Here is a 27,853-nt window from a genome sequence, read left to right as displayed (position 1 = left end):
TAACTGCAGTGTCTACTTACAAGCTTGGTGTTCGCACTAGTTTAGGTTATGTTTTCTCTCTGTTGGGTACCTTGGATCAGTTAGGCAATAGATCTATTATAATCATAATTAGTTAGCATGTAGAAAGGTAATGATTAAAATAGTTCTTAATAATTCCGTTTACCTTCGATTATCGCAACTTAGGCTAATAATTCCTATCAATGTTTTTTTTCAGCTAAGTTTGCACTATGGTCGAAGCTAATAATGCGATATTTCTCGCCTATAAAACGCAACAAATTTAATGATATGCAATTCGATTTCATGTGTGTTACTTACGAATAGGTTCTTAATATTATGGATTCAAAAAATAGCTTTAAAATTTAATGAGTTGTTACTGCAAATTAACCAAAATAAATCCGTAAAGGTATTCAAGAATGATAATGACTCAGCTTCGATCAAATGACACCTATCATCCAGTCTCTTCTGTCCACACTGACAATTGTCCGCTGACCCTTTTGTACATTAGCCGAGCTCAGGCCGGGGGGTGACCATCGATGCGTTGTAACAAACTCAATATATCATTTCATAGTTTTTTACTCACTTGATGTGACGCCATTGTCCCGTACGAATATGAAATTGGGCCACTGTAGGTACATGGTATTTTGTACCCGGGGAAGTCAAGGAATCGAGCAGACCAAAACGATCGGAATGCATTGGATTCTATAGGCGGCTTCAGGATGGAAGTTCGGCATTAACAATAATCTCTAGAACCCACCACACCTTCGCTGTACATATTACACTGTATTCCAATATTGAAATTTTACGGTTAAAGCTAAATAAACGCTACTACTATAGTTACTAATAACATCTTCAGTCGATTTCGCGATCGGCTAGTTAAAGCGTTTGCCGTTTCTGTTTATTTCGGTCTTCTTCGTTTTCGCCTTTGGCTGATCTTTTGGCAGAACCTTTCTTACCGTCCGAATCTACCGAACGGTTGCCTTCCGCACCTTCGGCTTGAGATTCCACCGCTTCCGACGAGGCAGGATCATGTGGATGACTGAACCTGTTCCTTAGCAACGATTTAAACTTACCCTCCATGGTGAACATGGCCTTGCAGTTATGAGCCTGCCTGTCCGCACATCGCCAACAACTGACGCCAGTTTTAGAGATTGTTAAGCAATTGTACAGATACCCATCGTCCAGTCGCAACTGATACACGTAATCGGGCCGTTTGAAGAATGTGTAGCTCTGGGTGGAGCCGAGATCACTGTCCATGATTTCCCCGTCTAGTTCCTGGGGTAGTTCGGTGAACATGTCCTCCAGGTCGGACGCGTGACAATGACTCACCCCTGTTACCACAACTTCCTGGCAGTCTTTGTTGAGTTGCACCTTGCCCCTGCACGTGTACTGGGGCGAAAGATGACACTTCCATATCGAGAAAGCATCATGGACCACATCCAGTTCGTAGGTGAACTTCTGGAACCGAATCAGACACGTGGAGCTGTCTTCTGGTGCGATCAGTACTTCAAAGTTTCTTTGTTCATCGGGGATCTTCAGCCGCTTGTGAACGTCCACGACCATTTTGAGTGCCGCCAAAGAGTTCTTCTTCGGCTTTTTGTGTTTTCTCGTGTCGACCGATTCTTTTGCGGAGTCCTTCTTGATCATCTCCTCAAAATCATCGTTGGACGGTCCGCCGCCCGTGACATTTTGATCTGTGCTCTCTTCGGGAGGCGATTCGGTCGCCAAGGACGCTTGATCCCCCTTGCGTCGCATTTCACCCGTCAGAGGGTCAAGATATTCCATCTCGTCATCGTCTTCATCCGCGACGATGTCCTCGAGTAGAGCCTTTCGAGCTTCTTTCCGCTTCAAATCGCCCTTCTTGACCATTTCGCCGTTCGATGGATCCAGAGTCATCTCCTCGTCATCATCGTCGTCATCAGAGTTATTTTGGCTGTATTGACCAGTAGATGGATTCAGAAGACCTTGGCTGTCTTGACCTGTGTCTCCCGTAATTTCCTGAAGCATTGCATCGATGGGATCAACTTCCTCAACCGATGCCACCGGATTGGGTTGAGTTTGAGTATGCTGCACAGAGGTTTCATCTGTGGATGTTCCTCCCATTTCTTGATCTCTACCCAGGTCCTCTGACGTTTGTTCAGCCTCTTTGGACGAGTTATCATCAGAACCATCAGAATGACCTTGGACTGATTCTGAGTTGTTCTGTGCAACCAACCTATCGTCAATGGTAGCTTTTTGCGGCAGCGACCGTTGAGACTGATGCGGTGGAACGGGTTTGCGAGCTTCAACAGATCTGTCCACCAAATCGACCAAATCGACGACGTCGGATGTGGGTTCGTGGTCGTGTGTGGCAAGTTCCATACAAATGGAGAACTTTTCGTCGGTCTCAAGTAGGCTGATGCAGGAGACGCATTTCCATCTGGAAATTAAGATTGCGAAAGTTAGGTAGGTATAGGTTTCAATAAGGTTATTCTGTCCAAAGGTTCTTCAGATTAAATTCGAAGAGCAAAATCAGAACGGTAGATTCAACGCCAACCCATCCCAATCTTAAAAGAGTACCTAATTAATTCCGCATAGACATTTCACATTAACAAGTTTGCCATAACGGACATTTCGCATAAAGCAGAAGGTATACATATAACTTTAATTGTGCAAAACGTTCGATGCGAAACTTCACACGAAATGTCCACCCCCTAATAATAGGGTAACGACTGTTTATTTCGTTCATAACCATAACGGTTACTTTTCATTATGGGACAGTTTGACTTGCTATTTTTTTTTCTATTTTTTCCGAACAAATCATATTATCTTATGAGTGGAGCTGAAAGAGCATTGGAAAATATGTTGAAAACTGAACTCAACTCAATTTTGACGAAAATGCAGATGGGACTGACTTGCGATTCACGGCAGTGCATTGGATATAAATAGAAAACGTTGTGTTGGGATGGGCATCTGATTCATCCGGAAGAGGTGCACGAAAAAGGACCAAGTGATTATTGAGCTGAAATTGAATTCAGGTTAACTTCTACAATATGATGTTTTTTGAACCATTCACGATTCTTTTTTTTTTCTTCAACAACTTCAAACACTACCTCAGCACCTATACTACTAAGCTTACCCATATCTCTACCTGCAATCATGCACTTCGTTTTGGTAGAACAATTAGTCAAACCTATATATAATATTTGCCTTTTTCTTCAGAGGCACGAAGGCCTCCTCCACTGACCTGCGATCGATTCCAATAATGTCGATAACGTTCACAAAGCCAAGGTGCATGTGCGACCGTGTGACAATAGTGCCGCCAGATTTTCTAATAGCACCCTCGAGTGCAATGTTGAACAGTAATTTCCGAAGGGCGTCTTCCTACTGTAATCCGTCTACCGTCTCGAACGAGGTTGACACCTCGTCTGCGATCCCAAAACTTTATTTTGAACCATCTTGATAAAGCCTCGCCAACAATATTTCGCCAATTCACTCGGTTCATGGCCGCTTCTCTCTATCCTCGACTGTGACCCACGCTCTCCAGGTCTTGGTGCACCTGGTCAATCCACCTAGCTCGCTGCGCCCCACGCCTTCTTGTTCCTACCGGATTCGTAGCGAACACCATCTTTACAGGGTTGCTGTCCGGCATTCTTGCAACATGCCCTGCCCAGCGTATCCTTCCAGCTTTAGCTACCTTCACGATACTGGGTTCGCCGTAGAGTTGAGCGAGCTCGTGGTTCATCCTTCGCCGCCACACGCCGTTCTCCTGCAGCGCCGAAGATCATCCTTAGCACTAGGCGTTCGAAAACCCCAAGAGCTTGCAAGTCCTCTTCGAGCATAGTCCACGTCTCATGCCATGAGCGTTTTGTACATGCATTTGGTGCGGGGGTGAATCTTTCTTTACCGCAGTTTCTTCAGTAGACCATACCCAGACAACCAGAAATCGCATGAAAATTCACGTTACAACTCGTTTATTCATACTAATTACATCAAACCCGCAAAACACCGTGGACAAACTCGTCAGATTGATGAGTTTCCTCGCATAAAATACTTCTTTTCTGAGTTCATTTGTACATTTTGTTTCGTCCCGTACACTCTTACAAAGTATGTCGAATCAATCCGTAGCAGCTGTCAAATCAACATTTGTTATCATAAGTTAAGACGCATAAGATCGCAGGTAAGATCGGTAGAATATTTATTCACTCGCATTGTATGTTATTATTCATCACATAATATATGCACGCATATCGCCTCCACTTTTGTAAGTAGAAGGCCTCTTCGCGACATCTTATGAGTGAAATTTTGCACATACAAAGCCTTCAGGTGATTTCAAGCGCAATATTGAACAACAAGCACGAAAGTCCGTCGCTCTGTCGTAGTCCGCGGCGAGATTCGAGCGAACTGAAGTGTTTGCTCGAAATTCTCACGCAGTTTTTCACACAGTTTATCGTCGCTCTAATCAATCTTGTGAGCTTCCCGAGAAAGCTGTTTTCGTCCTTGATCTTCCATAGCTCTACACGATCAACACTGTCGTATGCTGTTTTGAAATCGATGAACAGGTGGTGCGTAGCGACCTGGATATTTCTGGAGGATTTGCCGCACGGAAAAGATCTGGTCCGTTGTCGAATGGCCGTCGATGAAGCCTGTTTGATAACTTCACACGCACTCGTTTGCTATAAGCGATAGACGACGGAAGACAATTTGGGATAGCATTTTGTAGGCGGTGTTTAGGTTCGTGATTGCACGATAATTTTCACATTCCAGTTTGTCGCCCTTTTTGTAGATAGGACATATAACTCCTCTAATAGCTGTACCGTTTCCCTGATTCTGACTATCAGTCGATGTAGATGAGCGGCCAACAACTCCGGGCCCATCTTGATGAGTTTGGCTCCGATACCATCCTTGCCAGCGGCTTCGTTGTTCTTGCTCGTTGTTGTTCTCCCCCATCGCGGGAGATGGTTGTTTTCCACTGTCCGTTGTTCTTACGCAGCCATCACCTTCGCTTTCCTGGCCTTCTGTGCCTGTGTTTCTGCGCCATTCAGGTGTTCATCGTAGTGCTGCTTCTACCTTTTGATAACATCGCGTCCGTCCGTCAAGAATGAGAGCTCATTCCTGCACATTCCAGCTCGTTGTACAAAGCCTTTGCGTTGAACTTCTAATAGAACTTACGCGTCTCTTGAGAACGGTACAGCAACTCCATTCCACCTCTACCAGGTGGCGCTTTTTGTCCCGGAATAGGCGGGTTTGCTGTTTCCGCTTCAATCTGACTCATTCCACTTTTTCAGCGTACCAAGCTGCAGCATTGCAGCACATGCTACATTCTTCTCCTCCAAAACCTACTGGCACTATTCGTCGAACCATTCGTTTCTGGAACTCCGTTCCTCGTATCCAACAAAGCTTTCGGCAGCATCGCTTATGGCTGCTTTGACTGTCCTCTAGCATTGGCGACATTGTTTCAGTCGTGTTAGGTTGTACCGAGGCTCGTTACCGTACATAGTTGATGACGGATAGTTTTGGGCTCAGTTCACCATCACCAGGTAGTGGTCGGAGTTTATATTAGTGCCACGATAGGTTTTGAAGAATCCCTAAAGTAATTTTTGGAGGTTATGTCGGAGAAGTGCCGTTAACGCTCAACGCTCCGTCATCGTAATCATCGTCATCATCGAAATTTCAAAACAGTTTTTCTGTCCAAATCTAAAAATTATTCGATGAAAATGTGTTCACTGTGTTTCGGTTGGAGAATAGAATACACTGAACACATTTTCATGTAAATTTTCTGGATTTTGAACGAAAAAACTGCTCTTGAAAATTCCGAAATCAATGACGGATCCTGCCCCCTTAATCGAACCCAACGTGGTCGATTTGCGATTCTGTCTGCTGGGGTGATCTCCAGGTGTACCTATACGGGAGACTGTGCTGGAAATAGGTGCTACAGATGGTCATATTCTTCGAAATATGAGTTTCGAACATTACGAAAAGACGAAACGGTAATTCCTAAAAATAACCTTAGAGACATTTCTGGTTGAAAACTTTAAAAAAAAAACACAATGAAAATTTTAGAGTAAATACTAAGAAATATCTGGAAGAATCCCTAAAGTAATTTCTGGAGGTGTTTTTAGATTGAATAGTTCTAAATAATGGACGCAGTAGTTTCAGTCCCCCAACAAAAAAAAATGATTGAATTGTTAAAGAAGTCCCGAACGAAAATTTTTAAAAATTCATTGAATTATTTCGGGTTGGGCTAGGGGCTTGAGAAATTTCTTGAAAAATCTTGAAAATTCTGTGGGAAGTCCATAAAACGATAATAAAAATCTTCTGGGTAACACATAAAGGAACTTTTTTGTAGTCTCTTCTTGCAGACATAAGGTATTTAAAGTTCTAGTTTGTTACTATGTCGCTACTAGCCCAAAACTTCCCAATTTTCGGCGCTATGTTACCAGAGTTCTGAACTTATTGAAGGACTACAGAAACAACAGAAATACACTTACCTGAACCCTGGGAAGATGGCATGCGTAACCTTGTACTCATAGCCATCGAACTTCAAAAGCACGCCCCGAGCAATCCTTGTGATACTGTACCCGAACATCCTTCGCTTCGTCACGCTCATCATCCGCCCGACCCGGTCCTGAATGTCGGAGATCTTCATCGACTGCGCGGGGATGTGCTTTACCCTGGGAAGGTTCCCTTCGTTCGTGAGCATCCGGTAGCTGCTGCGGTTCTCATCGTTGATGATCGGCTTCGGTACCTTGTGGTTGTGCGAGCCGAACTTCCGCCAGTGGCGACTCTGCTCGCCTACCGTTTCCAGAACGGCCATGCAGTTGACCTGGTCCCGCAGCATACAGTCCCAGTAGCTGTGCCGCCGGTTGTGCCATTTCATTTTGTACAGATGGCCCTCGTGGCTCAACATCTGTTCGGTGCGCTGCAGTTTGACCAGTTGAACCGACTTCGATGCGGATGGCTTCTTGTCCGCTTGATTGCTTTGCTGATCTGATGCTACAGCCGGAGGTTCTTCGGCGGGAGCTGTCTCCTGAACCTCCTGAACCTGGCTTTCGTCATCTTTCGGAGGAGTATCCGATCTGGCGATAGATTCATCGTTAGTAGAACTACTTGATTGTCGTGAATCTTCGTCATTCGATTGATTTTGATGGGGTTCTATCGAGATAGCGATAGGATCTTCCGCTGCCGTTTGGCCTATCTCTTCGTCTTCCGGCGCTGCAGATTTGTCCACGTCGACAATTGCCGTCTCTGGCGGATCCGAGGACTCTGTTGATTTAGCCTTCTTTGCTAAACTGTTGTTCACCTGAAATGTAATTTGATTTCGGTTCTAGGACGATGTCAACTATTAAATCAACTCCCCCTCGAAACCTACCTCTTCGGCACCACTATTGATCCGCTTCGTGGCCGCTGGGTATGAACAATAGAATTTGAGGTTCCTTTCTTCATTGCGGTTCGCAATGGTTGGCAAGACGTTCTTTTTCGTAGTCCTCGCCGATGACGGTGGCACCGAACCCCGAGAAAGTATGGTCTTGCGTATCACTTGAGTTTTGCCATTGGGAAGAACTCTGGTCGTATATTCGCTGCCGATGATTCTCGACACTATATCGGCATCGATGGGCACGATCGGCGGAATTTCGTCGTCGTCCTGAAGATCGTGGAGACCGTCCTGATTGGGGGAATGAAACATACGTTAGGGTGGTTTCTTCGATTCAAGTGTGGAAGTATTTACGAATTTGTTAGATCTAGTCATGTAAAAGGGTATCTCAAGGGTCTTTGAATCACCTGTAGAGATCAACAATGAAATAAATGATTTACTTGGATTTTTGAAGAGAACGCCATCTGGCATTAGTTGGAATTCGCTTTCTCAAGAATATCATTTAGTCCACTCCAACAAAAATGATCAAAATAATGCCAAAGCTTATAAAAATTAAGGAAATTTTTTAAAAAAGACACGGACATCGTCTTCAGCCATTAAGCTGCACAGAGTAACAGACTGTAACTTAAAACTAGACAACGGACAAGCATGCTCCAGTGGCACAGCCGTGAAACATTCCTGACGAAAAGTTTCAATGGCTGAAGCGGGAATCGAACCCATACCCCATGACACGATGCGCTTAAATGCCTGACGACACTAACCGCACGGCCAAGAGGCCCACTCAGTGCCGTCGGTGCTAAACAGTGGGGTCATGGAACCAAACATCATGGGATCTTGTCACACTAAGGAAGTCTGTCCTGTGAAATAAAAAAAAAAGTTTATATATGCAAATTGCGGAGGTAACCATAGGTCCAACTTTTGGGATTGCCCTTCACGCAACCGAATTGTGGATGCTCATACCAGGCAGATGAGTGGAAACGTTTATCGTACCCGTAATTCTGCACGTAGAATCTCCATAATTTTTTTTTCAATTAACGATTGCTTACATAACAATCATACCCATCCCTATTAAATTATATTCATGTTCATTCACAAGCTAATTTTCTTCCAACCAAAGCGAGTTACCATTCGAATTCCTCCAATTCGAACGGAAATACACTGCTCACTAGGGCGATTCAAAATTCAAAAATGTTTGAAAATCCAATCTCCCATATCTTCTTTGCCATCCTTACCATAAAAAATAGTGTACTGTGAAATTTTCAGCGTTCTAGGTGGTGATTGAAAGGTGGCCCAAAGACGATATAGGTTTATATGGAAATTGCTATGGACAAATTTTGGAAAATATTCCAATCACGTTAGTAGGGTGTCGGTGCCATTAGTGGACTACCTAAGCTATAAAAAATCATAACAAAATAACGAAAAGCCTTAACAGAGATCTTTTGGCGTCAACAGAAAGATTTCAACCTCTACTATATGGGAAAAATATAGAAAGAGTGATAAAACTAATATTTTAACATGAAATCGCTTGAGCCACTATTGGTACACGTGTTCCAGTAGTTGCGCTAGTGCTCCAGTAGTAGACGTTCGGGAATGATACAAGGTATTTTAATCAAAATGGTAAATTTTTATATAGGTTTAACATTTTTCACTCGGAACAGCAATTAATATCTATCGAATGAAGCATAAAGATCATCTCTAGGGCTTTTCTTAATTTTTATACATCCATTTTAAAAACTGCTTCCATCCGTTGATCCACTACTGGAACACGACGGCTACTACTGGTGCAAGAGAGCAAATTTTTTGCATAAACTTAATTATTTATATGACTTTTTGATAAAATAAAAAGCTGAAATTTGGCAAATCGACTAAACTAGAGACGATCTATCCACCAAAAATACCACATGTCATTTTTATCGAAAAATGTTCGTTTTATTCCATAGTCCAATCTACTGGTACATTACAACCATTGGTACCGGCACCCTACTGTAATGTAAGAACAAACTCAACACCCCATAGTGAAAACTTATTCTTCTAATCTTGTTGAAGGATGTTGTTGAAGAAACAAGTCCCATTCCAGCTAATTTTGTTTGGGATTTTTGTAGATGTTTGCAGGTCTATAATCCCATATGAAGATAAATAGTAGCAAACAAACTCATGAATATCTGGGAATGGGTTTAGGGTTCTCTGCAGCTCGTCCGGGAGGTCTATCGTAGTAGCTTGATCATCGTGTCATGGCATTGGCACCTGAGACGAGACTCGCGAAGACGGTCTTCTTTTTCTGTGATTGCTGAGTTTTTTTCTTATTCCACTTTGTGCATACCAATTATGCGCATGTGCATACCAATTATGCGCATGCTGTTCAAATCCTCACATGAACCTCTCAGCAAAAAATGATTAAGTTTGCATCACATCGAATCATAAATAGCCATTTGAGTGAAATTTCATGCCAGCAAACGTAGCAGACATTAGAAATAATTAATCTTCTGCTTAGATTTATCAGCAACTTTGGAAAAAACTGCTCCGCCGACTGAGGTTTTTAATAACAGTTTACTTTGAACACAATACTTTTCACTTTTTCAGCCATAAAAACGGTGGGCTGCATTTGACGTTTCGTGAGAGGGGAAGCTGGGCTGCATATGACGTTGATATTTTTCCTCTTCGCTAGTCTCTCTCAGATTGGCACCAATTTCTTGTCGGTATTCGTTTGCCAGGATCCGCAATCCAACACACAAAACTAACTAGAGAAGAGAACGCAAGAGAATTAAACTTTTATGCAAGACAAGCAAAAGAAATCGTAAATGGCGACCATATAAATGAATTCGCAGGTGCCCAACACATCTCTACCAGGAGCGTAGGGTTGTCTACCTCGGGCCGCAAGGGTAGTTGCGCTCTGAAGGCGTCCATATTCGGACATTTCCATACTACGTGATCGATATCATCATAACTGGAACCACACCTATTATAAGTCTTAACATCACGCGAATAAAATCTCAACTTACATCCAAACCTTTCTACCATGCTCGCAAGGGAACTCTAGGGATTATGGAATGTTGCCTCCGTCGCGGTAGACCATTTTGCCAATCGCTTTGCCAACGTTGACGTACTAAATGAAAACAATCATCAAGTGAAATTCTTCTATCCTAAATCTCACTTTTCTTAGCGCTCACCTTTGTGAGAGAGTCCGCCTTCTCATCGCCATAAATTAAGCAATGTGAGGGGACCCATACAAAGGTGATCTTATAGGATCTCTCGACCAGTGTACACATTTGCTCTTTTATTTTTGTGACAAAGTAAGATGCATGCTTCACTGGTATCATCGAACGGGGGGCCTCAATAGTCAATAGAACTTGTGAAGTAAAATTTGAATCCGTGATTATAGATGATGATCTTAAACTCTTGATCCGTCTTAAAAACGTGAGGAGAAGGCAATTTCAACGCACTCGCGATCCTGCTATGAAAATTATATGGCAGGATTTGCAGAAAGAAATCAAAAAGCGTTTTGCTCAATTAAGAAACAAAAAATTTGAAAATAAAATTTCTCAATGGATCATTAAAATAACCAAAACGGCCGCTATGGAAAGCATAGATAGCGCCACCGTAGCCTTGTGTGTTTGACAGAACAGCAATGCTGTCACAATGTTAAATCCCATATACATTGGCGCCTTTGTTTTGATGCGGTAAGCAATTGCAAAAACTACATTCAATGATCCATTGGACCCTGGCTCTAAGCCCTTTTGGAAATTATCTAAGATCTTGAAAAAACCTCAGAAGCCTATACTGGTATTGAAAGAGGAAAACAAAGTATTACTAACTAATTGCGAAAAAGCTCAAAAACTTGCTATGCAGTTTGAAAGTGCGCACAATTTTAATTTAGGACTTACTAGTCCAATTGAAAATGAAGTTACTCAGGAGTTCGAAAATATTCTTAATCAAGAGAACGTTTTCGAAAATGCCTGGGAGACTGATTTGGAAGAAGTGAGAACTATTATTAAAAAATTCAAAAATATGAAAGCTCCTGGCGATGATGGAATTTTCTACATCCTCATCAAGAAACTTCCAGAAAGTAGCTTATCATTTCTAGTTGATATATTTAACAAATGTTTTCAATTAGCATATTTTCCTGACAAATGGAAAAATGCTAAGGTTGTTCCAATTTTAAAACCAGACAAAAATCCTGCAGAAGCTTCTAGCTATCGTCCAATCAGTTTGCTTTCCTCCATCAGTAAACTTTTTGAAAAGGTTATTTTGAACAGAATGATGGCCCACATCAACGAAAATTCAATTTTTGCCAATGAACAGTTCGGATTCCGCCATGGACATTCGACCACTCATCAACTTTTACGTGTAACAAATTTGATCCGTTCCAACAAATCTGAAGGCTATTCTACTGGTCTTGCTCTTCTAGACATAGAAAAAGCATTCGACAGTGTTTGGCATGAAGGTTTGATTGTAAAATTAAAAAACTTTAATTTTCCAACATACATTGTTAGAATAATTCAAAGTTATCTGTCAAATCGTACACTTCAGGTTAATTATCAGAACTCCAGATCTGAAAGACTTCCTGTAAGAGCTGGTGTTCCTCAAGGCAGCATTTTGGGACCAATATTATACAATATTTTCACATCTGACTTACCTGAATTACCTCAGGGATGTCAAAAATCTTTGTTTGCGGATGACACAGGCCTCTCCGCCAAAGGACGAAGCCTGCGTGTCATCTGTAGTCGATTGCAAAAAAGTTTGGATATTTTTTCTTCATACTTGCAAAAATGGAAGATTTCTCCTAATGCTTCCAAAACTCAACTAATAATATTCCCACATAAACCAAAAGCTCTTTATTTGAAACCTTCAAGTAGACATGTTGTCACGATGAGAGGGATTCCAATAAATTGGTCAGATGAAGTTAAGTATCTAGGGCTCATGCTTGATAAGAATTTAAATTTCAAAAATCACATTGAGGGCATTCAAGCCAAATCTAACAAATATGTAAAATGTCTCTATCCCCTTATTAATAGAAAATCAAAACTTTGTCTTAAGAACAAGCTTTTGATATTCAAACAAATTTTCAGGCCAGCCATATTGTATGCTGTACCAATATGGACTAGCTGTTGTAATACCAGGAAGAAAGCTCTGCAGAGAATTCAAAATAAAATTTTGAAAATGATTCTGAGGCTTCCTCCCTAGTATAGTACCAATGAGTTACATAGAATATCCAATGTTGAAACATTGGAACAAATGTCAAATAAAATAATAAATAATTTCAGGCAAAAATCGTTACAATCTTCTATTGCCACGATTAATGCGTTATATGTTTAAGTTAAGTTAGGTTAAGTATATTTAAAGCGTTTTTTTTTTCTCTTATAAGCAGGTGAAATCAACTCACCTGTAAAAAATCTGAACTGCTACGGCAAATGAAATGTTATATGTTGTTAACAAAATGTTAATAAAATCTTAAATTTGTTTTACCAAATTAGGATGATAGTGTTGTCTAATAACACAGAACACCTAGATATAAGAAATGAATGTGAAAAAAAAAGTCAATAGAATTGAGACCATTCGAGAAGATGAAGAAGTGTTATGCGGGCATGTTTGAAATCACCCCCAAAGCGGAGATGACTGAGGCTGCCAGCTCAGCAACGTAAACCGTGCAAGGTTCCTGAAGTTTTCGAAAGGCGGTATAGTTTTCATTGAAGACACCGAAGCCAATGGATCCATTGATGAGGGAGAGGGATCCGTCAATAAAATGTCTCCTGTAGGAATCGATATTCTGTTACTTTGCGTTTGAAATACGTTAAATAGGCCTTTTAGTGTGACAGGTCCGTCTATGCATTTGTTTACATCGGTGGAGGACCGGTGCTAACACGGGCCTGTCATTTTCATAGAAGAACTGTCAAAGAGCTTCCAGATCAGCTGATTTGAAACGTCACGTGAATAGGCCTATAGTTGTACATCGAAGTTGATCTGGAATAAATTCCATGAATAGCAGGTAAATATTTGTAGTGTAATTTTGCGATTAGTCAGGTATTTTCTTTATGTGTATGATGTTGGTACATCAAAGAATATTCCGGATGGATAACTCCAGTGAAAAATTCACCAACGCCAGTGATTGACGATTTTTTTTTTGAAAATCTATGAAGAGATCTTGATATTACAGCTATCAAACTAGTAACCACATATTTCCTAGCACCAGTACTGAGATTCTGGTGGAATTGCAGTAAAATTTTGTTGCTCCCCGTGTTACATTCCGGAAATTCTAAGTGCTTCTGTGATATTTTCGTTATTCCGGTGAGGTTCCTAATAGTATAGTATAGATTTTTATGGGAATTGTAGTGACTCTGATGGTAGTCGTTAGAATTCAATGAGGATCTCCCCTACACACCAGGGTTCCCTTTAAAATTTTTGAAATTCTTATCGATTCCACAAAAAATCCCATTGGAATCTAGAAAATATTTATCACATTCAAAAGGTTTATATTGAACCTTTGCTTTAAAATTCCAACGGAACTGGAGACCAACGGAATCTTAAAGGTAATTACAATAATTCTAAAGATGGTTCCAAATATTGACACAATAATTCGCAGAAATCCCACCGAAATCTCATAGATTCTTACAGAAAAACCGTCTCAAAGATACCCACAGAATTCCAAGAGATTGATAACCGGAATCTAGCGTTGGGCAATTATGAGCGATGTTCCGAAAATCAATTTTTCTATTCCAATTAATCTATTTTTTGAATCGATGTTTGAGGCATCTGAAATCGGGTGAATCGATTTCTTCAAACGATTTTTTGATTCGAATTGTTTCGGTGTGCATGACTAACATGAAAGGCAGATGTATTTGGGCTCATTTCAAACTTCATGAATTCGAATCCGGGATCGATTCAAAGGATTCTATTAAATCGGTGAATCGATTGGGCAGTTCAAATGTGAATTGATTCAGTAACATCGATGTTATAGACAAATTTGCCGAACGCTACCGGAATCCCATTCCCACCCGAATTCTAAAGTTTTCACCAGATTTCAAATATTTCCGTAATATCACCAGAATGGATTTTAAAATTCCAGAATTATCATTAAAAATCCGACATCCCTATCGGAATCCCTAAGTTCCTACAGGAATTCCGGAATTCCAAAGGAAATTTGAGAATCTGAGATGTCAGAATTTACACGTAAAATTCAGAATTATTTTATAAATATCTGAATTCCCACCGACATTCCAAAATTCCTAGAAAATGGCATAATTATCGTAATGGCAGGATTCACACGGATATTATAAATTGCTACAGCCGGTAATATTACCGGAATCTCAGAATTGGCAGGACGAATGTTTCGTTCGAAATTGTGGAAATTTGAGATTTACAGAAATCAAATCATTATCATAGCAATCTTACAAATTCTATCGGAGTTCTAAAACTGGAATCTGCAAATCAAAAAAGGAATTTTTAAATTTTAACATACTCCTGTAATTGTAGTGGATTCCGAACATATATTCAGATGAGAATGCTGTGATCCACATACGCATTCGGAGCGATTCCGCTAGGTGCTTTCAGTAAAAAATAACAATTTTGAGATTTCAGAGGGTGTGTTTGAGAAAATTCAGAAATGAATGTAACAGGCATTTAACTTTTTGAAGATCTGGGGTTTTTATGAGATTTTGAGATTTTGTTGAACCAAAAACAAATTAAAGACACCCATGTCCCTTGCAGTTGCCCAAAATTTTATGGCTCATAAGGTAATCTAGATTGCCGTTCAAAGTGTACTGCGATCTGTCAAACTTGGGTACCTTTTGCACTACCGAGGGACCAAACTGCCCATAAATGCATACAGGTCCCACTAGCAAAACAACGCACCTAAGAAAAACGCTATAGAAGTCGTGAACACTTTTTTGCTCTATTTACTCCAATTAAGTTGAAAAAAACGATGTTTTCGCACCCAAATTTGCACTCAAATGGTGCAATAAACCATTGGTTACAGTATTACATACATTTTGTTTATTAATTTTCTCAAATAATTAGTTAATTTGCGAGAAAATGTACGCGTGACTGATATGCGTTTATTTGCTCTTGTATGTACGAGAATAAACGCATAACGGTATCAGTGCTTACTATGATGCATCGGTCTTCACATGTGAATTATTGTTGTTTTGACAGTTTAGTGTCCACATTAAAAGTCGCGGATATGTTTGCTCTAGATTATTTGAAAAGTTGTGGTACTTCTGCTAGTTCCGAGGATGAGTGCAGGATATTGGCCGATGGCGACCCGTTGGACAATGACGTGGGCTCACTCAGAAGACAACTGCGCTGGCTTCAACAATAAGGACGGCTGTGACCGCAATGCTGGTGGCGACGACACCTTTCAGTTTCCACCGAAGGCGTACCCTGAACATTGGGTAAGCTATTTGAAATCTTTGGATGACACCGAATATGCGGCGGGGACTGATGAAATGGACTCAGACGTAAGTTATACGGCCATTGATGAACTCGCCAAAAACGCAAGAGAATAAAAAAAGAATTGAAAGCGAGATACACCGTCACCAATAAGCGCCTTTCATCACACCAACTAATGCTTGTCGATTATGGGTGTATAATGAACTGCGGGCTTAACATCTCGAAGGACCACCGTATTCGTCTCAACACGGTGCTCTGGGCATTGGATTCACGAGAGCAAACCAGCTATATTTGCCAGAGCGTGAAACAAGTGGATGTTCAAAGACGGCGGCATCGCTACAAGTACAAGAAAAAATCACACGCTTATGATCTGTGAATATCTGCAAGATTTAATTAGGATTTATGTTTCGACAAATTGAACTCTAAAAAGTGGTAGCATTAAGGGGACGAATTGTGGGTAAATATATTTCCCTTGCTTGACTTCCTTATTAACACAATTGCTCGCGAGTCCTTATCACACAAGTCGCGAGACTGACATGCGTTTATTAGTAACGTGGGACAGACCAAGTTCGATGTTGTTTTTCACATTTCTAGAACAAACGTACTGTTTTCTTATAATACCATGAAAGCACATACAATTTAATGAAGTTTCCCGTAACTAACAAAAAATTGACGAAAATTAACGTGGGACTGTTATGCATTTATGGGCAGCAAATGCAGTACTCGAAGTGGTACCCAATCTGAGCCCGAGTGGGACGGACCTGGTTGAACTGCAGTTGGAATAGGTTTTAAGAACAGTGCTTTGGAATTCCAAGATAGTGCTGGTAATGGTACAGACATATTGGATTTTATTTATTACGTCCAGGCATTTCAAAAGGAATTTTGTGATTCCGGAAGTATCAATTGGTTTCCACATTTTTGAAAGTATCCAGACAATACTTTGGTTTGAACGGGGTTTTGATGAGAAATCTTGAATTCCGGAAGTAGATCTGATATTTTAATGGGAATTCAGATAGAAGTTCTGGATGTATTATAAGTGTTCTGAAATATTCTTGGAATCAGAAAGTAATATACTAAGACTTTGATGGGAATTTCCAGGTTTTTTCTCACGTGAAGGAAAACTAAAACAGTAAAATTTCATGTAACTTCATCAGCCATTAGAGAAACGTTAAAGTTAGTTGCACTTAATCAATTTTTGATTGCTGCGAAAAATGTTTATTAAAACGAGCATGAGAACTTTTAAACGTGAAGTTTTGATACATTCTAAGTGAAACCTTTCTCACACAAGAGTAGAGTATTCGGAATTTGATTCAGAGCAGTATTTCGCTTTCCTCAAAATTATGGATAGCACATAATGTTTACTTCTTCTTTTCTGAACGTTCATTCGAAACCCAACTAACAATTTTAGCGCTATAAGCCAAGATTATTTGCTTTGTGCTGTATAACAGTTGAATTGAAGCAGCGAACGCAGCAAAAAATGAAAGCTGTCAAAAATAGAACGATTAGCGTTAATACAGCTGTAACGCAAACGTTTTGCAGCTACAAATCTTAGCTGAATAAATTTCGTCAGTTATCGCTTTTGCTGCTTTCACTAAGCTGTAACTCAACACCGTAAAAGATAGCAACCTAATGATGTGGAATAAAACTCGCCATCATCAATCCGGCTGCTTCTATACAATATGATTTGTTATGCTGCTCAATATATATTTAAGGAGCGCTTTGTCGTTAGTTATACATCGAGCATACAGCAGTATGCTGTAAAACAACAACTTGTGGCGCATCTACTCAGCTTGTTGGATGTAAACATTGCGTTTGACGTTTCGCACCCTTTTACAGCCTGATGAAGTGGTGTAAGCGCGGCTATGGCATCTTTTACGATCATTATAAAATATTGTGTGAACCGTTTTCGATGTAGAACAAAACGGTGTGTTTTCTTTGCCTTTCGATGTAGACTGTGGTGGCAACAAGGACAGCGTCGAGACTTGTGGATGCAGAGATCGTGAGTTCGATTCCAAGCGGTAGCAGGTAACGTTGGGAACATTAAATTCAGATACTTATGATATGAATTCCGGAAGCTGTGAAACAGCTTGAAAATAATATTTAATCGATAATACAGCGAAGCTGTATAATAATTATTCAACAGTTGCGAAATGGTTGAGAAAGCGCCTTCCGAAGATGTTACACAGCTACTTGTCGTATAACTGTCGAGATAGAGCAATGATCGGTATGAATAAGAGCTGCCAACACAGCTTAAAAGTAGCTGAGTAGATTCGCCAGATTTGTTGGTAAAAGGATCGCATAGAAGCTTAAGCACATTCGAAATATAGTTTCGATGAATTTTGATGATAACATTTCAATGGCATCCTTAATGTGAATACATGTCCATTAAGGTGGTTCAGAAAATGCTTTTTTCATGATCAAATTTAGAGTGCCCTCCAAAAACTAAAGCTTATTTGGCTGAAAAATGAAACTACACAAGTCCTTCAAAGTATGTATGGGAGTCACCATGAGGAAAGAAATCAATTCATTCAATCAAGCATAGTTTTTGTCCAAACGCCTTGGTACTAATACAGTGCCCGTTCGATTTTGGCGACATGTCAAAATTTTTTATGTTGACTAAATCGAAACTTACCAAAAGCGAACGGTTGTTATGAACAATTTCATCGCCGTAATAATGACCACGATTTGAATTTACTTATTTTAAACATGGAAAACCTCAAAAAGGACCTCAAAAACATTTAGATGAACAGAATTTAATCGATTCATGATTATTTTTTGTATCTGCATTTCCGTGTTGCCTAAATCGAACGGTAAAGTTGCCAAAATCTGCTGCAAGGATCCCTCTTGGAACTCCTGTAGGAAGTCTTGCGGAAATTGCTGCGAGAGATCATGGAGAAATTCCCACGTTCATCGGATATTGGTTCACAATTTGTCGAGTAAAAGCTTAAGGAATTCGTTCAAATCCAGAAATTCAGTGTCACGGTTAAGGGATCACCCTTCCAGGAATTCCTTTGAAGACCAGAAACGAATTAAAAAAGGGGGCTTAGAAAGTTTACCATTTCTAGTACACTTGGTCTCTCGCGAAGTATCGCGGTACTTTCAACTAGATTCTACTCTATTAAGAAAGACAATTTACACCGTCTTCAGTCAAAGGCTGTACAGACTGAACAATCACTAACATTAGGCAACGGACGACACGGAACACCCGGTAGCCCAGTGAAGAATTTTTAGTTTGACGAAGTTTCCTCCGACTAGAGCGGGAATCGAATCCACGCTTCGCGACACACCGAAGACAAGAAAATTCTGCTCTATTAACCCATAAAACATTGGGGACCTCCAAGGGACATGAGCGTCTTTATTTCGTCTTTGCTCCGAATGAACAAGTTTAGAGTTTGCAATGATTGCAACTTGCGATTTTTACACTTTGATAATTATTAGCCATCCTAATGAGTTTTTTGGTCATATGGCATAACTCTTTTTGATCAAGAACAGGCATCTTTTGAAAGAAGGGATATAATTCTGGTTATGCTAAATGGCCACTATTGCAAACGACCGTTATGCCATATGGCTTTTTGCCGAATGGCCCATTCCCCCCGTAATGATCATTCTTGGATTACCTTCTGATAGTACTTACATCGTCTTCTTCAACTGGCATGGTTTCTTGGGCGCTCGCCATGTTTTCAGTTGTTGTCGTTGTCGGCACCGTTGTTTCCAAGCCATCCATACAATCCGGATCCAGCGCGGTAACGTCCAACGTATTGTTGGTGGACACCGACGCCGACGACACCAGCATCATTGGCCGTGGCGTCAGCGGAGGCGGTTTCGGTAAATTCACATTCTGATCAATGCTGACGCTCTGAACGGGTATCGTTGTTGTCGTCGACGCGACCGTAGGTAGTATCTCATCCGTTATGGTTTCCGGTTCGTCCTCTGGGAAAGGATCGGGTTCCAGTTTGATTTGAGACACCATTCCGTCCCACCCGTCGGCTGTGGTCAGCGTTTGGGGGACGGGATCCGGTGGTACCTCAGCGGCGATCGTTGTTTCCGGTTGGTGCGCCAGGTTCAGCGACATGACGTGGAGGATTTTGGGCATTGTCGGAGGCTGATCTGTTACTGATGATGTAGTGTCTGGCGTTGGCACTGGGGATGGAATGATGGATGTTCTAGGTGGCGGATGTACCGGAATTACAAGCTTAGGACGAGCTGGAGGTACAACGCGTACCGTTGGAGCAATCGTTCGTTTCATCACTTGGATGTGGTGATTGGGTCTGATAGAGACGTTCGGGAGTTTCTTCGTTGGCAATGGAGGCGTTATTCTCGGGGTCATTGCTGCAGCCGATACTACCAACGGTTGATTAAGTTGAGGCCTCACAGGAGCAGGAGGGACATGAGTCGCCAGGGAACTCACAGAGGCAATCTGTAGTTCTTGGGGTTCTGTCTTTATATCAGTCATCATAGTAGAAGCACCTAATTCGGTTGTGCTTGCCGGGGTCGTAACCGTCGGCAGACCTGAATGAACAATTGTCGTTGATTCCCGCAAAGCTACCGGAGGTATTGCCTGAATCGTAGAAGTAGGCTTCGGCAAAACAGGCAAAGGGTTTATGACCTTCATCAGGGTCGTGGTTTTCGGTTCAATGGTCTTGTCCTCCTCAGCTCCCCATTTCAGGAAAACCGGTAGATGGCAGTGAGTTCCAAAGTACTGAACCGTCCCGTTAACCATGGTAATCGTACTGGTGCAATCCGTCCGAACACATTTCCATTCGGATACATTACTCTGCTCCGCAACGGTTGTGTACCAAAAGCCTTGACAGAATACGATCTCCTGATCGAATCCACGGATCAACGTAATGGATCTCTTCGCTCCGTCCACGCTGTCTTTCACCGCAGATTCAATGATAATCTCCCGCTCATGATTGTGCTGTCCCACCGAGAGTACCTCACTTCGGTCGTTAGAAGTCAAAAGTGCCCTGCATTCATTGTGAGGATCTTTCAAGCTCCTACAGCTGAACGTCAGCGTTCGATTCCGGTTGATCAGCTCAAAACTGTACCGATATCCATCGAAAACGTACTCGCCATTGCAGTACACCGCCTTCACGTCCTCCATCTTCTGCTTGTGCTGGTGGTTCGCGAACCTGGAGCAAATCCGACCACTCGGGTGACTCACGATAAACGCCGGACAACACACGACACTGCAACCCCAGATGACGGAGTTCATGTTGTTTCCCAGACACGAGTACCAGTACCAGTTGTCCTTGTAGCGGAGCGGTTGTTTACGTTCCGGCTCCAAAGATTTTCGCATGTTCAAGTACATATCCTGACGGGCGCAGCGAGCACGGAACTGATGAAACTGCTCCAAGTTTTCGTAGCATTTTTTACAGATCAAACTACGGGTCAGCTCTCCTACCGTTATCTGGAAATTGGAATGGATATATGTTGAAAAGTTGCCGAAATGCATTTCACATTGTATGGCTTTTGATATATATTTGAATAAAGTTACAATATCGCTCTCAAGCAACAAGGAAGTTCTTCCAAAACATAAAGCATCTCGCATTGGCATAGCTGAGATGCACAGGGGTAAGGATGACAGCATGTTGTCATATGAAGACGAGGTCGTTGAAATATAGAAGCAGGACTACGACAAACTCCTGAATGACGTTGAGACAACGAGATTCATAGCATCTATAAGCTCGAGCTAGCAGATTTCATCAATATCATCTTAGACAATTTGAAGTTCTTAGAGCTTGACCTTGATTGGTCGCCCGTGGTTGCTACTGGAGTAGCCAGATCAGCTGCACTTACACAAGAAATTAACCGGATGAATGTTCGGGATTAACAGACACGCTCAATGTATAAGTGCTGGTGATCTTCTATTTTTAGGCAACAATGACGCCTGCCACATCAGAATGCTGATCAATGAGGAGAAGGAGGAGGAATTAATAATGCATTCAACTGGCTCCTACAGTATATATCACTGCGTCTACGCCAGTTCATGAGGCTTGCAGTTTGGTTAGCAGACTGCCTATGTATCAGGCGTAAGCAAAGACGTGCTATAATGATGGAAGAATGGAAGCGTAGGGAAAGATTTTTTTTTGCCCGTCTCTAGTTCTAGCAAATGATATGCACCAAATAGATCAACTGTGATAGATTTGGAGTGGAAAGATAGAAGTAAAAGATACAACTACAAAGTACGAGGAAAGGGACGGGCATGGGATTGAACCCATGACCATCTGCCTATGAAGCAGAAGCGGTAGCCATTAGACTACCAATCCCATCATACGTCGTGGACAATTTGTATTTCATAGATTAGAATTACACAGGAACCAAGTAAACAAAAATATACTAACAGAAATAAGGAGATCAAGCACATTAGATTTTTCCAAAAATCCTGCCAGGTATTTTTTTATATATTTTTTAGGATCAAGCTGCTAGTATTTTTGTCCAGGATTTCATCAAGAAAATAACGGGTGTTCAATAAAAATGAGTTTTTTAGTCACATAGCAAAAAAAATAAACGAATTAAGTGTATTCATTAAAAACATAGAGGTTATTCTTTAAAAAAAACGTCAATTAAGATTCGAGAAGTGGCTCAGATCAGCCGTACGACGCAACTTAGTCGCGATGCTCTCACAAGAGCGCTGGATGGCACTGACGTGCACTGCACGTGGTCAACTGCTTCGTACCTTTAGCCTGCCAATCACTTTCGTACAGTAGGACACTGAATAAGCTGAAAAAATCCTCAAAAAAACAGCACTGGAGCAAGTTGATCGGGTTCCTTTCATCCGGAACGTATGACGTAAAACCGTACAACACGCCTGCGGAGTTCAACGCCATCTTCGATTGAACTGACAGCACCCAAGCGAAAAAAAAAACATGCCGTCCATTTTTAACGAGTCCAAAGAGCAATTCTCTTGGATAGGAAAAAATACACTCTTTACTTTAATTACAGAAAGTTATTGAATGCATTCTCATTTTTTACTGAACACCCGTTATTACCGGCTTTCTTAAGGAATTACTACTTTAATTTAGTTCAATATACCTTTATGAATTAAACCAGGATTTTTCGAAGGATAACCTAACTTTTGGAATTCGAAACGTTTCGCAATGATTATTTTTAGGAATTCTACCATTTTTTATTATATTACTCAAGAAAATTCTGGAGTTCAGCACATTTCATTCAAGAACTCAAGCGATTCTCGAGAGGTGACTCCACTTCTTCTTCTTATAATTATGTCCGCACTGGGACAGAGCCTGCTTCTCAGCTTAGTGACTGACAGCTTTCTTTACCTAAGCTGCCATTTTCGCATTCGTATATCGTGTGGCAGGTACGATGATACTCTATGCCCAAGGAAGTCAAAGAAATTTCCATGACGAAAAGATCATGGACCGACCAGGAATCGAACCCGGACACCTTCAGCATGGCTTTGCTTTGTAGCCGCAGATTCTAACCACTCTGCTAAGGAAGACCCTCAAGATCATGGGATGCCTCCACTATTTTTTTTTAATTTCTTCCATAATTGTCGTTCAGTTTTTCTAAGATTTAGGTGATTTATTAAAAGCTTCCATTTTTTTAATTGTTAAATCCATAACATTCAATCAAAGGTAAAAAGAAGATTCAAAGCTAGGCTCACATTCGAAGTTACTTACCGTCAAGCGTAAATGATCGCTGATTTTGCTGGCCAACTGGTCGTATACCCTGGAATCCTTCGGGAATACCATTTGCACTCCCTCGGCTAGACACAGCCGGCAAAATTCGCTATATGGAGAAAAATAAAAACACAACGATCAGACGTAATTTCTGTGCACTCCATCCAACAATACTTTAACAGTTAACAGTTTATCAAAATGATATTGATTGTTATGTTCGATTATGAATCGTATTGCTTTTTATAATGTTTGTCACTCAAATTTGTTATACTGATGTCAATTGTGTGTTGTGTTGTATGTAGCATTTAGTTTAAGATTTTCAATGAGACAAACAAATGTCAGTTGGAATGAAGATAAATAAAGAAATAAAGAAATACTTACGGTAGGTTGAAGTCTTTGGGAACGCTTTGTGGTCCCATTATCGGAACAATGGGCACAGCTTCCCGTTGTGGGGGCACAACGATGCTCGCGGTCACGAGAGGTGTTTCTATCGGGAAAAGAGAGATGTTATCAAATGCAGTGAAATTCTAGGAGCAGGGAGAAGGTACATAATATAGTTTACAATAACGTAAATAGTTTATTTATTGTTAAATGTTTGAGCAAGGTTGAAACATTGGGGGTCCGTACTGAACATTTTATTATTTAACCCCTACACCAGCAGCTCATGTTTCATGCTCGCTAGCGCCGCCTGGTGACAAAATCTCGAATCTCTTGACAAGAATAATGAATACTGAAAATTTTTCCGAAGACGCCATCTCTCTAAGTGGTCAGGCTCCTGAGATATCTGCAAAACAAAAGTTTCAGCAGAATTAACTAGCTCGAATACTGATTTCCCTTTAGTTATTGAACAACTTTGCCGAAAACATCATCTTCCTAATCGGACAGAATCCTAAGAAGATATCCGCAAAACAAAAGTTAAATTTTCATGTCCATCAGCACTGTCTAGCGGTCGAATTCCGAACTAAATGAGGCACCATCAGATAGCGCTTCACCTCCAAAACAACTTTACTAAATACCCTTAGTTCAGAAATTATCTGGATTTTGAGAATGAGACAATATGATTTGTTCGGAAAAACTAAGAAAAAACAGCAAGTCAAATTGTCACATAAAAAAAAAGTAATCGCATATCAGTCCCATTATATAATTACCGTACACGCTGTGAACTAGACTATCGAAATGCATATATTTTGCCTTATGAAAGGTGGAACGGTTATTGCAATACGAACGCTTTACGTATCGTTTTAACATCAACTCCCATCAAGGCGTCGATATGCGCGTGGTGTACGCACGGGCCTAACGATCACAAGTTCCTTGGTTCGATTCTAGGATGCCGCGAAAACACTTTTTTGTTTTCAAAGTTTGGTTTCATAAGGCTATGAGTTTCAACCCGATTTACTGTGGCGAATATTCATAAGTGGTTCCTATGTACCGGGTACCCCCGTTGGTTTGACCACATTTAATCTGAACACTTTTTAATTTGTACCCCGCTAATTTGCACATCGTTCAGATTAAAAATGGTTCAAACGTCATTTAGCTCATGGAGCGAAGTAAAGTGAAATGGAACGCTATGGAACGAAACGCATAATCAAAACAAAACAGTGAAAGAGGTAACCAGAAACACGGTTCTAGGGTGACTAGATGTTCAAATTAAAAATGAACCCCTATAGTTTGCATGAGGTACCGTTCAAATTAGCGGGGGTGCACGGTATTTCAAAAGTGTGTGCGGAAGTGTGCCTGAGTGTGTAACAAAACAAAAGAACCAAGTTTTGATCATCTATAGATATATTTTCCTCGGATAAATATCACAGTGAAAAGCAAATTGTGAAAGTTCCATTAAGATTGGAACATATTCCAATCTTCTGGATGTTTTTGAATAATCGTATGGAAAGCAAGTTCGTAAACTTCTAAGTCGATTTCCCTAATGCCTACAGATTGGACTGACTTGCAAACTCACGGCAGTAAGGTAATAGAGCAAAATCTAGAATGCCGTGAAAAGTGTACTGCGATCTGTCAAACTTGGTTACCTTTTGCAGTACCAAGGGACCAAATACAGCACTAGAAATAATACCCAATCTGAACCCGAGTGGGACACACCTGCTACTTCTGTCAAGGGATATTTTTAAGAAAAAAGGTTAATTTTTATTAATCAATGTTACACAAAATATGAACGCCACTTCAATAATATAACGAATGTTCGTATTTTATGCACTGATGAAAATCCACACGTTTGATTCGTGTGTTTAAAATTATGGATCGATTCATGAACTTCTATATTGATTTGTTGTGATTTTCTTACAAACTTAGTGTGTGTTACACATTCAATTCTTTAGTTTTGCTTCATATGCTGATTCACCAATCCACAACATGCATTCCATAGGTTTCCACATAAGTTCCTGAAGCTTTCCCTTTCAGATTCGAATGCGTCAATCTATGGGTGCATAGATCATCACCCAACACGGATTAAGTGTGTTTAACTTATGCTTACCCTGTGTCATTATTATCATGTTCAAGCTGGTCGATTTGAAATCGATTAGCTTGCTGTCGATTTCCGTATATTCGGAAAATAAAAATATTTATGTGAGCTTACGACAAGCAGAGGAGCCTCGAATCCATATTTTGGGGAGCAAGAGTTCTTCTATCAAATTTCTTCTTTCTGTCTCATGGCATTCATATTCTATCACATATGATTATCTAAAGCCACAACATTTCGAATTGAAGAGCAAATCAGTTGGTTTTTGTGGAGTTTTAACAAAGACAAATTAAAGACCTCCATGTGCCTCGCAGTTGCCCAAAATTTTATGGCTCATAAGGTAATCTAGAATGCCGTGAAAAGTGTACTGCGATCTGTCAAACTTGGGTACCATTTGCACTACCGAGGGACCAAATGCAGTACTAGAAGTGGTACCCGATCTGAGCTCGAGTGGAACGGACCTGGTTTAAACTTATCCGCGGAAAAGGAATCACCCTCCACGCGATGCACGCACAACTTACCCAAGCAAGTGCCAGTTAACAAGTGCGGTAAAAGGAATGCAAGTGTGCAGGTAACAGGAAACCGATTGCTGTGATCAATCCTATTGCCATACGTCAACGCAGTGGATTCTATATCTTACAGTTTTCATAATTTAATATTTAGACATTCCTATTTGTTTCACATGGCAACCTAATGTTGATACACATGTTATTATACCGTGAAATCAATGACGAAATCTATATGGCTACCACACTCAAGTCTTGTGGTTTTCCTCATTTCGCAAATCTTTAAGAAAAACACACGTCCTTGACGTGTAGATTTTTCTCAGTGTGTTTTTCCTATCGCCGCCAGATTAATACAGTACCAGAATAACGGCCTAACTGACAAATGTAAACAAACTAAGTTTTATTCACCTAACTACCGTCAGAAGGTGCGTGTAAAACAGCGTAGCTGATGATAGTCAAACCAGAAGGACGAGGTCAAAAGGCGCAATCACTGTTGTCAAACTAAAGGAAACGAAAAATCGAGGGGCACAATGGCGCATTGTGCAATTGTATTTATTTGAACATGTTGTTCATAATATGAAAATCAATTAAATGTTTTGCTACATAAGTAATACTGTAATAAATCCTACAAAAATGCATCATGCGATTAAATCGATCAGAAACATAATATAGAATTCAAATTATATTCGCTAAACTTCAAACCGATTTTACTGAGAATGTGCTAGTTTTCACATTCGCTCTGATTCTGACTCTGTATTGAGATGTCCTTTAAAGCAAATAACATCTGTCAACTAAAAACAGAAATGGCGGCCAAAATGACACTAAATGCCCAAGGTACATACAAATCCCATATTGAAGGTAGGAACAAAAGAAAATCGATGATAAACAATATTATTTACGATTTTTGAATGATTTTAAATTATCAACAGAAAATAGTAAAATTACCTGCAACACTATTGTTCACCGGGTTGGTCATGGAAACCATCTCTGGGCCGGATTTCAAATGCAGACTGGGAAGCCAATTGGGGGCCCTTATCTCCATAGGAAGCGATGGTTTTCCTGTAAAAGAAAATCAATTTTAATTTCGCCCTAAAGAAAATCGTTCTAGCACCGCCTCTTACCCTTTTCGAAGTGTTTCCCACAAATGATGGACATGTCGATGATATTTTTATCGTTCGGCAAACCGACCGCTTCAACCCACAGTTCCCGTCGCAGCACATCCCGAGCAGTGTTGATCGTCGGGAACCGGTGGAAGCTTTTGCCCACTTCGCCATACATCGAGGGGCATCCTTGGACGCAGCATTTTACCACACCGGTCGATAGACCGCCACTATTTGTGGTCATCTGGCAAGATTTGCGCACTCACAACTGCGAACAACAAACTAAACTCGCGACTAATTTATTGGGCACTGAATAACGACAGCAAACAGAAGAGCAGCGGCTGCTTGGATTGATTTTTCGGCCGACGTCTTTTTTGGTGTCAAATATTTTGACAGCAAGG

General features: G+C 40.8%; 1 protein-coding gene across 1 annotated transcript; it reads right to left on the bottom strand.

The window, feature by feature from the left end:
• Positions 1 to 760: 760 nt before the first annotated feature.
• Positions 761 to 27,853, bottom strand: LOC5564808. Its single transcript, XM_001649106.2, has 8 exons — positions 27,474 to 27,853; positions 27,298 to 27,411; positions 23,758 to 23,863; positions 23,377 to 23,485; positions 19,368 to 21,143; positions 7,349 to 7,642; positions 6,468 to 7,279; positions 761 to 2,416 (listed from the first exon to the last, which is right to left on the bottom strand). Exons 1-8 carry the CDS (start codon positions 27,694 to 27,696, stop codon positions 874 to 876), a joined length of 4,977 nt encoding a protein of 1,658 aa, XP_001649156.2. The 5' UTR covers positions 27,697 to 27,853; the 3' UTR covers positions 761 to 873.

The sequence above is a fragment of the Aedes aegypti genome, chromosome 1 (genome assembly GCF_002204515.2).
Source record: "Aedes aegypti strain LVP_AGWG chromosome 1, AaegL5.0 Primary Assembly, whole genome shotgun sequence".
NCBI classification, from domain to species: Eukaryota; Metazoa; Arthropoda; class Insecta; order Diptera; family Culicidae; genus Aedes; species Aedes aegypti.
Note: the sequence above shows the minus strand (reverse complement) of the source record. Positions and strands in the feature narration are given on the sequence as shown.

Coding starts and splice junctions, on each gene's coding strand:
- LOC5564808 (XM_001649106.2), bottom strand. CDS start 27,696: ATGACCACAAATAGTGGCGGTCTATCGACCGGTGTGGTAAAATGCTGC. Junction 23,864..27,297: donor GGTGAACAATAGTGTTGCAG/GTAATTTTACTA, acceptor TTTTCCCGATAG/AAACACCTCTCGTGACCGCG. Junction 2,417..6,467: donor GCCATCTTCCCAGGGTTCAG/GTAAGTGTATTT, acceptor CTTAATTTCCAG/ATGGAAATGCGTCTCCTGCA.